General features: G+C 36.4%; 1 protein-coding gene across 4 annotated transcripts in view; it reads right to left on the reverse strand.

Moving 5' to 3' along the window:
* Window positions 1-8,251: 8,251 nt before the first annotated feature.
* si:dkey-49n23.1 overlaps window positions 8,252-15,035 on the reverse strand; it is a 115,968-nt gene continuing 109,184 nt past the window's right edge. For all 4 annotated transcript variants that reach the window (XM_087304619.1, XM_087304622.1, XM_087304621.1 and 1 more), the window contains exons 16-18: window positions 14,748-14,812; window positions 14,391-14,524; window positions 8,252-10,243 (exon numbers count right to left, since the gene is read on the reverse strand). In XM_087304619.1, coding sequence (XP_087160745.1) covers window positions 9,830-10,243; window positions 14,391-14,524; window positions 14,748-14,812 — 613 coding nt within the window. In that variant the 3' untranslated portion in view covers window positions 8,252-9,829. The remainder of the gene's footprint in view (window positions 10,244-14,390; window positions 14,525-14,747; window positions 14,813-15,035) is intronic.

A 15,035-nucleotide genomic window follows, 5' to 3' on the forward strand; every position in this document is an offset into this window, starting at 1 on the left:
TAATACTTTACAATTTACTTTCATTTTGTACAGATTATTGTAGGCAAGAATTAAAAATAATCTAAATGCTTTTTTGTGCCTTCACCCTTCCACTAATTCAGGTTTTCTATGCATTGAGACTTAATAGAGACTTAATAGAGTATATATATATATTGCACTTTTCGCATCATAGATTTCTATTCATATGCAAGCAAATGCAGCATATTGGAAATGCAAGCTCGTGCTAAAAGTTTCACATTTCGCTGCATTGGAAAGTTCAAGCTTGGTGTACAATGACCTGGGAAAACACGTCATGTGATTGCGTTAAACTAATCCCAGATAGCAATGAATGTGGGCCACTTTAAGCAGTTATGCCTGCACTAGTGGTTGTCCTTCGGTACAGACAAAATGAATGTAAGCCTGAAGTGGCCCACCTGTACAATGCCAAAGGGGGTGCAAAGATTGTAATTCATATATGGGCCATTTAAGGCGAAGATTTGGCACTTATGGCAAAATTGAATCTGAATATGAGCAAAATTGAGGCATAGTCATTTAAGGGTAATCTGGGTCTAAACCTAAAGTGGCTCACAAGTGTACTGTAAGTGCAAATGTGGCCCAGTTACCTTAAGACATATGTGAGCCACTTTTGGCAAATATTTGGCACAGTTAGCGCTAGCTAATGCAGCTATCAGCCTTATGTGGCCCAGTGAAAATATGGCAGATGTGGCCCAGTTTTACTAAAACAAATGTGGGCCACTTTTGGCTTATATTTAGCACAGTTAGCTCTGGCTAATGGGGTTTTACAAAAGTCAGAAGCACTTTCCAGGATGATTTACCCAGCTTTTTCTTTAAGTATTTCTGATAGGTACATAAAAAAATCTGAATCAAATGCAATATAAATTTTAATGGAAAAATAAGCATAATTATCTAAGAAAATCAGATGTAGTGAAACCAATCAATGAGGGTGGATTGAATGTAATTGATTTTGATGTTATGAATGGTACCCTTAAGCTGAAGTGGCTTCAAACCTTCCTTCGACATAAACATTCTTTCTGGTTTAGGTTTTCTTCTAAAATTTTTGATTTCTTTGGGGGCATAGACTTTCTTTTAAGATGCGATTTTGAGCCATCAAAGGTAAAGTGTAAATTGTCATCTTTTCATAGTCAGGTATTGCTGTACTGGAAGTTAATATACAAACATAATTTTTCGCCACATAGTTGTTCTTTGTGGAATAATAAGTAAATACTTATTAAGAGGAAATCTGTGTTTTTTCAAGAGTGGATGGACAAAGGTGTTTGGTCTATTATACAAATTTTGGATGGGGTTGGAAACTTCCTCAACTATGATGATTTTTGTAAAAAATACCATTTTATTTGTACTCAGAAATTGTATTTGTCTTTGTTGAAAGCTATTTCTGGTGGTTTGGTTCAGCTAATAAAAAGGGGAATTGGGTTATTCTTCTGTGATACCAAATATGGCCAATCTTATTATTGCTGGTATTAATTTTACTGGGCAGAGCTGTAATAATAAGACCTTAAGAAGGTTAGTAAATACACAGCTTTTCCCTTCTAAAGTTAAGAAAAGACCCCTTGTTTTAGATTTTCCGGAAGACAAGGTGGTTCGAATTCGAACAAGATTTCTCTCTTTTCCACTTCTACCAAAGGCAAAAGAAGTTCAGTTTAAAATTATTAACGATATTTATCCTTGTAATGAGTTCCTCAGACATAGATTGAATTTGGATTGTAACGTTTGTACCTTTTGTGAAGCAGACATAGAGTTATTGGAACATTTGTTTTATTTATGCAAATTTTCAAAAAAAGCTATGGGATGACATTACTGTTTGGTTAAGATTAAAATATGTAATACCTGATTTTGATTTTAAAACTGTAAAATATTTATCCATTTGTCAAAATTCTGAGCTGGAATTTTTGGTTAACAATATTGTGACTATGGCAAACTATTTCATTCATAAATGCAGATTTTTTTAAATAACCCCCTCCCCCCACCCACCCACACACTTTTTTGCTTTTCCACAAAGATTTAATGGTCTTCTTCAATTCTTTAAAGCTGATGAGACATAAAAAAGCCCTTGTGTAGTCTGTTAAAGGCATTTTTGATGATTAACCCCTTTGTATTATAGTGCATTGTATTTTGCTTTTCTTACTAAGCCAGCTCTAGTGATTTTAAATGCTGAGAACTTTTCACTGCCTGAAACTGAAATAATCTATGAGGAACTGTGAATTCAGGAAAGTCAAGAATATGCCTTTTAAGTCTAAAGAAACTAATGTAATTCTGCTGAGCCTGGACTTGAGTGGCATTATGTGTCTCTCAAGAAAAGCGTGACATTTTCAGACACAAATAAAAACTTTAACACAGGACATTGGACAGCACTTTTTTACAGTGCTTAACTTGTAACTCCATAATCCAATACCAAGGTTAATATAGTTTAGCATTTGTAAAGTTATTGGTATTTATAGTTTTGTTAGCTTTAGTTTAGTTTTTTTTTTAATTTTTGAACACATTTCTATTTAGTGTTTATATATTAAGTTTCAGCTTTTGTTTTAGTAATTCTTTGTTATCAGCATTCTTAACAGAGCTCATGCAGTGTTGAAAAGTGCCGTTGAACAGGTTTAGGGTTTTCACAGCTTACATTACCTCTTGTGCAAACATCCTAGTAATAAAAGAAAAAAAATTGTTTAAACAAACACTGAAGCTAAAACCACACAAATGCACCGGGAAAAAAAGGATTTAATAACTAATTTTAAAGAACTAATAATTCACACAAACTTACTAATATTAAAGATCAGACAGTACATGTTGTTAGACAAGATTAGGAAACTTAATCTGGGGTCACCACAGTGGAATGAACCGCCAACTTATTTAGCATATGTTTTCAGCATGTTATTTAACATCCATAAACACTCATTCACACTCACACACTACAGACAATTCAGTCTACCCAATTCACCTGTACTGCATGTTTGGACTAAGGGGGAAACCGGAGCACCCGGAGGAAACCACGTGAACGTAGGGAGAAAATGCAATCTCCACACAGAAACGCCAACTGACCCAGCCGAGGCTCAAACCTTCTTGTTTTGAGATGACAGCACTACCTACTGTGCCACTGCATCACTTTTATTCCCAAGATTTTACATGGTAATAATGGACTAAATCAGAATTTTAGTTTTATTCTGGTAAAGGTTAATGACCAAATAAAAATAACTTCATGCCAACTATAAAATGAGCAATGGTGTTTGGTGGGGGATGACCACTAGATGACAACATCGTACCTTTTATATTAATACAGTGTGCCCTGCAAGGCAAACCTGAGTTTCCCAAGTGCAGACGTTTTCAATGGCTGAAAAACACTGCGTAACGTTATTTCCCTCCGGCGTGCAGACGTAACTCCGATGTTGATTCTGGATTTAGAAAGGTTTTGGCAATGCCCCTTTCAAAAACAATCTTTTTTCATGGGGACAAGGCCACTGGTCTTTCAGAAGGAAGTTTAGATTGATGCTGAGCTGATATTACTCTCTGTCAGCTGTAGGTGGCCATGCTTCACTTGCGCGCGCGCGCGTACACACACACACACACACACACACACACACACACACACACACACACACACACACGCACACGCACACACACACACACACACACACACACACACACACACACACACACACACACACACACACACACACACACACACACAGAGAGAGAAAGGGAAATGTTGACTGACAGTTTGAGTTACCTTTCGTAATCGAGTTACACATTGGCCCGTTTATTTTTAATTGGACAACATTTTTCAGTCCTATGCCTTACACAGAGTATACAAATACATATTACATTTAAATCATTTACTTTAATCATTACTATAGGAATGGGAAGAGACTTTCAACAAACACAACAAAAAATGTTTCTGAAGAAAATCATCCACTGCACCTTTAACATTTACAGTATGTCGATCCTGGAACAACATTCCAATCAAAATTTACAATCAAATTTAGGGGACAATTTTATAGTTTGTTAAGTTTAGGCCTGCAATCATGGTTCTGTGCTTTTACATCATTGTAATAACTTCCAGTTAGGGTCAGGTTTAGGGACTTGTTTTATTATAGTGAGTTTCTGCAGAAGAGCATCTCTGAACACACAATACGTCAAACCTTCAGGCAGATGTGCAACAGCAGAAGAAAACAAAAAAGAATATGATGGTGATGATGAAAAATATTTGTTTCAAAACTATTTCTAAATTCAGTTCTAATTTCTAGCAAACGAATAAATGAACAATAATGACCAAGTGTGGTCAAAATACTGAGTTATTTCCAAATACACCTGCCATGCCCCATATGGTCTTAAACCTGACAGGTGGGCAAATCTAAGCTTGTTTTTAATAAAACAAATATAAATATGGATATATTAAATAATAATGCTAATAATAATAACATTATACAAAAGCAAATTGTTATGAATGAACTGAAAAAGCCTCCCGAGATGAAGAAGACATAAAAGCAGTGATTTTTCATATTTATGTAAGCTAGAAAATAATATATTTTGTAATATTTTGATCCTTTATATTTATATCTCATCTATTCTTATTATATCCTATAATATCTTATCTATTCTTATTATATCATATATATATCTTTAATATTTAATTTTTTTCATATGTAAAGATATTTGCCTGTTGCTCTCTTGTGCGTATTAAGCAGTGTGTAAGCGAGGCGCAGCTCTGCGCCGGAGTTTAGACCTGGTTAGTTTTGGTCTAATGAAAAATCTATTATAGTTTCTCAAAATAGCAACGCGCCAGCAGTCCGCCTCAGAACGCCTTCCTTTTTAGACCAGAACGCCTATGGGCGCACATATGAGCGCTAATGTATTTGCTGTGCAAACAGCGTAGCGCAACGCTTCAAAACGACTCTTGCGCCAAGCTGAAACTACCAAAAGACTATTGCGCCGCGTGTATGATAGGGCCCATACACTTACCCAATTCACTTATAGTTTGTCAGGGAAACTGGAGCACCCAGAGGAAATCCACACAAACAATGGGAGAATATGCAAACTTCTCACAGAAATGCCAACTTGTTCAGCCGAGGCTCGAACCAACGACCTTCTTGATGTGAGGCGACAGCACTACCCACTGCACCGTCTACTTGACAATAGATGATTTAAAAAAATGATTGGTCCATTTGCCTGCTATGCCTTGGTGCATTCGTTATTATTTCAGTCCCCCATACTTTTTTAAGGGGTCGTAGATTAAAATTACATTACAAAATTAAAATGAACTTTTTTTCATTGATTTACTTTGTACATTATAATGAATAAAAAAAAGTACATTAAAAGCATTTCTAGCATAAAAACATATAATATTTCTATCACAAACCAAACTGTTTGTCATGTCCCTGAGGCGCTTCTTTGAAACTGCATGTAGAAAAAAAATTGTAAAATGCACACAATGTCTAATTTTTTCAGTTTTACAACTATTTATTTGTTCTTTTCTTGTGATAAATTCATTCATTCATTTTCTTGTCAGCTTAGTCCCTTTATTAATCTGGGGTCGCCACAGCGGAATGAACCGCCAACTTATCCAGCACGTTTTTACGCAGCAGATGCCCTTCCAGCTGCAACCCATCTCTGGGCAATTCTAGTGATAAATAAAAATAAAATTAAAAATATGATTTTTTTATATAAATAAACAGGCTGCAAAGTTATGTCCCTCAATATAAACTCAACCCCGTCACGCCAGCAATTCTCCACGTATAGCAACTTAGACTCCACACTTATAAGACATCACAGACAGGAAGTGTCATCATGCAGCTCTCTTAAACAGCATGGTGCAAAAAAAGGCAAGATATATATTTTCATTTATTTAAATTTTTTAATGTTAATTATAGTTAGGAAGGGTATGGTCAAGCTTAACAATTCAAACCCGTAACGTAAAACTTAGATGAAATATGATTATTATTTTTTTATTTTATGTCCAAACAATATAACATATTCTTGTTTAATTGCTGCCATGTGGGCCTTCTCTTTTAAACCACACAAGGAGCAGAGGTCATTTTGTTTTTAAAACTCAACTCCTTTACACGTCATTGTTTTGAGGTTGCAAACTTGTAACAGGATTAAGATATTCACCTAATTTATCAAGAATTTTAATTTGAAAAACATTTCAGTAAATATATACTTACTAAAACTTTTTTGTCTCTGAAATAATATTTGAAACAGTTTTTTCACTTAAACTTTGACGCAATTTTATGCCAGACATGGCACCCGCATCAGCAGCAGACTTTATATTGAATGTGTCACGAGTGTCATCATGAGTTAATGAAAAGCTATTAAAATTAGAACTTGTAAAGTAAAAAAAAGAAAAAAAAATTATATAAATTGTTCATTTGTTTATCTCTATATCATGTGACAATTACAAAACTTTAGAGAGGGGGTCATTAAGGGCATAATTCATATTAATATTATAGATAAAGAGGGTTAAGCTATCAAAAGGTTAAAGAATCCCTGGTTGAATCCCCTGGTGGACTTTTGATGTTGTAGCCTACAGTATCTGCCTCAAGGTTGGACGTGTTGTGCTTTCAGAGATGCTCTTCTGCAGACCTCGGTTGTAACGAGTGGTTATTTGATTTACTGTTGCCTTTTTATCAGTTTGAACCAGTCTGACCTCTGGTATTAACAAAGCATTTGCGCCCACAGAACTGCCAGTCACTATATTATTTTCTCCCCTAGAGATTGTTGTGTGTGAAAATCCCAGTAGATCAGCAGTTTCTGAAATGCTCAGAAAAGCCCATCTGGCTATATAATTTTATTTATTTTTATTTATATTATTATTAAGGATTTGCTTTAACAATTTTTATTAAGAAAAACTTTTTCTGCTGCAGTTTTTATTTATGTTCCAGGAAATAATGTTTTAGACATGATTTACCTGTTGTTTCTGTTTACTCTAAGTTCTGTTCAGCAATATATTTGGTAACTCGTGCCTTTATCAGCATTTTTAAAGGTTACTAATGGTCCAGTTTTCTGCAGCAGTTTACTTTTTTGAACTTTGACTGTAGTGTGGTTTAATAAAGTTTAATTTCATCTCAGTGTGATTAACGCCTTTGCTAAACGTTTTACTAAAATAAATAAGTGATTTGGTTAACTCTTAGATGTAATTTCAAATTAATTCAACTAAATAAAATTAAAATTAAAGTGTCCCTCAACCCTGTTATTGTCTTCAACCCTGTCACTGTATTCTCAACCCTGTGAAATAAATTTTAAAGGAAAACAATTAAATATAGAAAAAAATCTTGCTGAATACCAACCAGCATGTTAAGGCCTAACATTGTAAATATGTGGTTTAAGTGAGACATCTAAATTTAAAACTTTTTTTGAAAAATTAAAAGACCACAGAATGTATAAATTGCATAATTAATCACATGTAAATCTAAAACTTATCCAAAATGTTATATTTTAGCCATTAAACTGATTTGAGGGACATATGAGCAATAGGAAAATGTTGTTTTTACAGCAAAAGCTTTGTAAAATATTATTACCAACTCACTTTTGTCCGTTATGGGGTTGAGAATAATGGGTGTCCAAATAAGAAAAAAACTGAAAATAATATAAAGGCTTTAATGCCTGAGGTGGGAAAATACTTTCTTGAAAGTCTAAATTGTGCCTAATTATGTAGGCTATTTAAAAACATAATCAGTACACTTTTAAAAATGAGTTTGATTAAGCTGAAATATTACCGAATGCCAGGAATGACCCCCTTACAGTTACTGTTGTGACATTCAGAAGGTAAACAGATTTTTTGTAAACAACTGTTGGTGGCCTCCACATTCACCTGACCTCAATCCAATAGATCATCACTGAATCTGCAGGAACAGAAGATTCACAAATTCGCCAAATTTGTAGTGACAACATGTTGCTGTAATGTTGATATGGATCAAAATCACCGAGGAATATTTCCAGCACCCAGTTCAATCAACACTGAATCTGACTGTTCAACTGCATTAACCCATCCAGCATGAAGCAATTTCAGATTCATCATGAGCCAATGACAACTTCCCCTCAGATGTGGTGGAGAAGAACAAAGGCATGAAGATTCTGGAAGTCATTTTCATCATCAGTGAAAAAAAAAAACCTTTGATGGAGGCAATGTTCTTCTTAACATTCCCAGATGCTCGACACACGAATGCATTTCACACGTACAGTACACACAAAGGACAAGTCGTTGTTGTAGAGCTTTTGTTTTTTAAGAAACTGACATGAAAAGAAGCCATAAAACAAACACAATATTTACTCAAGGATGTTCTCAGGAAAGAGCAGAAGAGATTGTTCGTGAAGAGGAAGGAAACATATGAAGGGCACATCCTGGGCAAACTTCCTCTGAACACACAGAGGCACCTGCTGTTGTCTGAACAACCTTCAGGTTTATACATTTGACCATATCACATATACAGTGATATACATATCTGGGGAATATTTAACCCATATTGACACCTGATATATGGGAATTTATGCAAATTACATGATATATAAGTTCAAATTTGGATTTCACATATTTAAACATGTCATATATGCAACAAATATTTCCAAATGTCAGTTTACACACACACACACACACACACACACACACACACACACACACACACACACAATATATATATATATATATATATATATATATATATATATATATATATATATATATATATATATATATATATATATATATTCATGCATTAATTTTCCTTCAGCTTAGTCCCTTATTTATCAGGGGTCGCCACAGTGGAATGAACCGCCAACTATTCTAGCAAATGTTTTACACAGCAAATGCCCTTCCAGTTGCAACCCAAAACTAGGAAACACCCATATGCACTCATTTACACACACACACACACACACACACACACACACGCGCGCGCACACACACACACACACACGCACACGCACACGCACACACACATACACTACGGCCAATTTAGTTTATTCAATTCACCTATAGCGCATGTATTTTGACTGTGGGGGAAACCAGGTGTCCTGACATTTTATCCTACTCATCAGATTATGCTACCAACACTGTATGTGAATGGTTCTGGGGTTGGGGGGTCAGGGATTACATAGGTTAGGGCGATATTATAGCTTCATATCACACTACTCCACATTAAAACTTACACTGGTGGCAAAATCTGATAGGTAGCATCATTAGAAATGTGCTACTTACATTTTGAATGGGAGGTAGGACAATCTGACAAGGTAGGACAAGTGGAGAGAACACAAGAGCACCTGGAGGAAACCCATGCCAACACGTGGAGAACATGCAAACTCCACACAGAAATGCTAGCTGGCCCAGCCGGGACTTGAACCAGCAACCTTCTTGCTGTGAGGCAACAGTGCTAACCACTGAGCCACCCCACACAATATAAATATGAAGTCAAATATGTCATTTGTATATATTTCCATAGATCAGATTTCATTATGGCAAGTGACATCAGTTTCTTTGCGCTACAATTAGCTTACGGCAGCGCGTTAGCTTGTCTGTTTTCAGTATTAGCTTTTGAACAATACCTAGCATTTAGCTTAGGTGCTTGTCTTTCATAAATGTTGACAAACAATATAAACAGAGTGAAATGAACATACAATGTGCAAATTCAGTTGCACAGCGGCAGGCTCTTTGATTATACTTGTGTTAAAGCTACATGCTAACACTAGCACAAGCTACATAATAATTTGTTTTAGAAAAATAATATAGTTCTCGTGTACTGTGGCCCTCGGTTGCGTTGTTGTGCTAGCAGTAGCTGGTAGCCATTTCGCTGCAATGTGTTAATTTGTCCAGATAAAAGTCACACATTTGTCATTAAAAGTCCGCAGTTTCACCTCCATCTAGAGGCTCGTCGGGTGGATTCTGCCGCCGCACTCTGGCTTTACGGTTTTCAGACACATGTTTCCACTTTAGCGTGCGATGCTTGTGCTGTCGCCGTTTCTCACGATACCAAAGGTGCTCGCAGTACTCGTCTGCCGTTAGCCCACCAACTCCCATTAAGTGTAGTTCCTTGTAGCTCCGCAATGAGGTTGCGTGATTTCCGGGAAGGTTGTTCTGGGCTCTTGACATTTGGTTCTGGGGGATGACGTGAAGCTCATAGCGAGCTAGCGTACGGGAGAAGGAGTGCTCGAAGGCCATGCAGAGGTACAGGCCAGCATTAGTAGAAGTTATCTGCTGGAGGAGCAGCCCACGCTGCATGTGGAGAAGGTTTTCTTCACCAGGAACTAACTGTGGGATAGAAAGAGGAAAGAGATTCTGCTGTCATTTACTCATTGTTATTATATCCTATTTAAGGGCATACATTTGCTCTTGACATTGGTGGGGACCTATAAACCAACTCCCCTCTTTATTAAATTCTCTCTTTGTCAGTTATTAAAGACGTTTTTAGCCCTATTGCAAATGAAACATGTCTTATACAGCAGTATTAATAAAAGTAGATTGCTAAAGTAGATGGCTAAAAGTAGTAAAAGTAGATGGCTAAAAGTAGGCTGATGTTTTTCTGACAAATAGTTTCAACCGAAATTCAATATGCTACTCTGAGACATCATGAGTATTTGAAGGGATCATTTTAATACTTTTACAATTAGCTGTTTATTCTTTAGTTAGTTTTCAGACCACATTCACAGACTAGGCCAGAGGTCCCCAAACCTGGAAGGCCGGTGTCTTGCTGATTTTAGCTCCAACTCTAATCAAACACAACTGAACAAGCCAATAAAGGTCTTACTAGGGATGTTTCTCAATTCCAAGAACGCAGAGAAAGTTCTTGCGTTCTTATGGAAACCCGTCTTGCCAGGTGTCCTCGGAAGAACGAACTCTGGAGACCACGAGAACAGAGAATGCATCCTTGAGATGCTGCGTTTTTCCTGATGGTCACATGACCTTCACACATTTTAAATGGTAAATTATTTAAACAGTGCAGCATTCATACAACAATTGTGTTTTAGTGATGGGTCGTTCATGAACGATTCGTTCATTTTAAACGAATCTTCAAAATGACTCGGGAACTACGAGTCCTCTAAGGGAGTGATTCGTTCATCCGCGCGTGCGCACATTTGTGCAGGTATCGTTAATTTAAAGTCTTCATCACATTGGCAGAAGCCAATCATATGCGTTTAGAGGCAGAAAAAGAATTGATCCGCTCACCTCTCGAGTCCTCTATCGGGTCTGAGTCACTCGTTCATCACGAGCCAATCATACGCGTTTAGAGCCGGAAAAAGTTTTGATCCGTTCATCTCTCGAGTCCTCTATCGGGTCTGAGTCACTCGTTTCTCACTGGCCAATCATACGCGTTTAGAGCCGGAAAAAGAATTGAACCGTTCATCTCTCGAGTCCTCTATCGGGTCTGAGTCACTCGTTCATCACGAGCCAATCATACGCGTTTAGAGCCGGAAAAAGTTTTGATCTGTTCATCTCTCGAGTCCTCTATCTGGTCTGAGTCACTCGTTTCTCACGGGCCAATCATAAGCGTTTAGAGCCGGAAAAAGAATTGAACTGTTCATCTCTCGAGTCCTCGGGTTTGAGTCATTCTCTCACATGATGAACGGACGGTCATGGCTCGTATCAGCTTAGCCTGTGAATTGATTAAGATTATATGTGACTGTCAGTGTAACGTGAATGAACCCCTGACATTTGAAGACATGAAGAGGTGAGCTGAGCAAAGAAACAACAATACCTTCATAGACAAAAGAGCAGGTAAACATTGAATTATTATTTTCTCCTTCTTATATTCTATTTATGACTTATTTGTCGTGCAATCAACCTTTTGGGCTAGTTGTAGATGTGTTTGGAAGCAATTCGTAACATTTTAATAATATTTTGGCAAATTGAACCAAATGAACGAAATGACTCGAAAAAAGATTTGTTCATCTTGATGAACGAGACTTAAAGATCCGAGTCAGTAAAATGATCCGAACTTCCCATCACTATTGTGTTTCCCCTTTTCAAAATATATACTCTGCATAAAATCATTATCAATATACTCTGCAAATTATAAATAAAACAAATTTTTTATGCAAATTTCAGCAAAACAAACACCCTTAATGTTTTTATTCCTTTATTAAGATGTTGATGGTAATGTTTACTTACACCGTTTTATTCAGGAAAACTACTGAGTTAAATAAGTGATATCTCTGAACTTTAATAATAGCGCTTCCCACCTCCAGTCGCAATGACTTCTGGTACTTCCAGAGTAAGTTTGGTACTCATGACTGCATCGGTGCGTCCTCGATATCAAGATCACATCCGGGAAGTTTCACGCGTTCTCCGTACTTGCGGTCTTGAGTTTTGTAACTGAATTTAGGCAGCTGATGATGACGTTGCACGAGAACACGAGAATGCAAGACCGCTGAAGAACGCATATTAAGAAACAGCCTAGGTACAGTATACTTGAAACACCCAGGCAGGTGTGTTAAGGCAAGCTAAGAGCTAAACCGAGCAGGGACACCAGCCCTCCAGGACCAAGATTGGTGACCCCTTGACTTGGCCTATATCAGCCTGCTATATGACATTCAACTGTGCGTCAAAGCGGGGAAAAAACACTCGCATTCCTGTACTATTCATATGATGGACAGTATTATTCCACACCTGACCACTCCTGCCGTATATTCAGGCTTTGTTCACCCGCTGCCTGACCCGCCTCGGTTTTTACCCGACCCAACCATTCCCGCAAAATGTAGATCTGGTTTCCAAAATTTCACATTAAAATTGGACACTACCAAAAGAGGGAGATAACAGATAAAAGTGTAGGTTGTGCAAGGATTGTAGGCTAAATGTTTTGTTTGAGTGCTGCGTGACGTGTGGTGAGATTTGTGGCTGTTAAGACTCTTTCAAAGTTCGATTTTACAAACTCTCAAAATATTTGCACACGCTCCCGTTCAAATTACACCAGAGTTACCACCTGCTACCGTGTTTTATTGGAAAATTTACTAACGCGCTGCAAGAAATCTGTTTGGGTTCTGCCATGGGAATGCAGACCTCTACCCTAAACCTTATGGATTCCAAACCCATGAGAAATGTAGTAATATTGGGAGCATAAACAAAGGTATTTTAACTGAATCTGAGAAATTTCTGTACCGTAATACACTGAAAAAAAGTATTTAATTGGATTTCCAAATTGTTTTTAAAGGTAGGTGTTTGCAAACAATTTATATGGGATGAATTTAATCAAACATATTAATGTATAAATGTTCAACTTAAAATTATTTGTTTCAATTCAGCCCATATAAATAGTTTTGTAACCTATTTTTTTTTAGTAAATTAAACAAATATTTTTTTCTGTGTATTTCTTAGAGAAAACCACACAAGTTAACGACGTGAAACACACATAAAACATGTGGCTTTGGAGCATTTTCATGTGAAACTCTTATGAAAACGTTTAAATGCATGTCCACACATCACATGGGGTCATAAGTTTTGACATTAATATGCTTCAAAAACGTGTTCCATTGTTCCTAGTAATTGTTTATTGAGTTTTACACTGCACAAATGCTTTTCTTACTTAGAGTTTTTGTCTTATTTCTAGTCTAAAAATCTAAACATTCTTAAATCAAGAAGCATATTCAGAACAAGTAAGAAATATTATTATTATTTTTTTTTGGAAATTATAAGTCAAATTTAAATAATTTGCAAGTAGGGTAAGTAAATTATTCATGCTTTTGGTTAGAAATAAAATTATTTACCTTCCCCCACGGGAAAATAATTAATTGACATTAAATTTGGACCTACAATCTCTGAACACAAAACAACAATTGCTTAGAAAATGCATCTTGATTTAAAAAAAAATTGATTTTGGATCAGAATAAGACAAAAACTCTAAGTAAGAAGATTTATTTTATTATTATTTTTTTTTTGCAGCAGAACCCATAAAGGCACTTGTGTTCACCCAAAACTCTCAAACTTAACTGAACTTTAAGGAAATATTTAAATAATTAGAGTTTTGGATAAATAGACTGTCAAGAGACAGTCTCTACATCCATAAATCTCAAAGGACAGTCTCTGAATCTATAAAACTCAAGAGACAGTCTCTAAATACATCTCAAGAGACAGTCTCTAAATCTACAAATCTCAAAAGTCAGTCTTTAAATCTATAAATCTCAAGAGACAGTCTCTAAATCTATAAATCTCAAAAGACAGTCTCTAAATCTATAAATCTCAAGAGACAGTCTGTAAATCTATAAATCTCAAGAGACAGTCTCTAAATCTCTAAAATATTATGAAAACTATCTTCATTTGTGTTCCAAAGATGGATTTGGAATGGCATGAGGGCAAGTAATTAATGACTAATTTTCATTGTTTGGGTAAACTAAACCTTTCAGTGTAAATATACTGTACACATATTGACTCTGATTCAATATTCAGTTAAAGTATGCCGACAGACCTCTTTGCTGTTTTGACTGTGATTTGGCTGAAATATCCACTTGATGGTGGCTTGTGGTGAATTTGAGACACATTCCAGGAAAGTTGAGTTTGTCTCCACGCCGTAAACTGTCTTCAGTTCAGCATTCTCTGAGCCTACAGACAGCAATGAACACTTTTAGCTTACTATAATATTTATTGTATACTTTCTTTTAAAATTAGTTATTCACAGAAAGACCTAGAACATGCATCCCATATTAACTGGTGTTGTATGTCAATATCCATTTTGTACACTAGAGGGAGTAGCGTCCTCTTTATTCGAGGACTGGGAACTATCATATACAACATGAAGATGAAAAGTTGTAAAGTGATTTATTACCGTCTCTCATGTCCTGACATTGGCTCCAAGGGTCTCCATACCTCACATCCTGTCTCCGGGCGCGCCTGTGGACCATAAGAGGATGTTACCCACCCTCACAACCACCATTTGACAGGTTTGCTGATGGTTTTCAATATTGTCTTCAGCAATGATTAAAAGGGGTTAGGGTCAAGATGTGGTTTCTACTATATTTCACAGCATGTGCACTTTTATGCATGCTACATGAGTAAAAGGGATACAGTATCACCCAAAAATTAACTCTGTCTTCATTTATTCATACTTAAGTGG

Source organism: Danio rerio, chromosome 22, assembly GCF_052040795.2.
Source record: "Danio rerio strain M-AB ecotype USA chromosome 22, GRCz13ab, whole genome shotgun sequence".
In the NCBI taxonomy this organism is placed as follows: domain Eukaryota; kingdom Metazoa; phylum Chordata; class Actinopteri; order Cypriniformes; family Danionidae; genus Danio; species Danio rerio.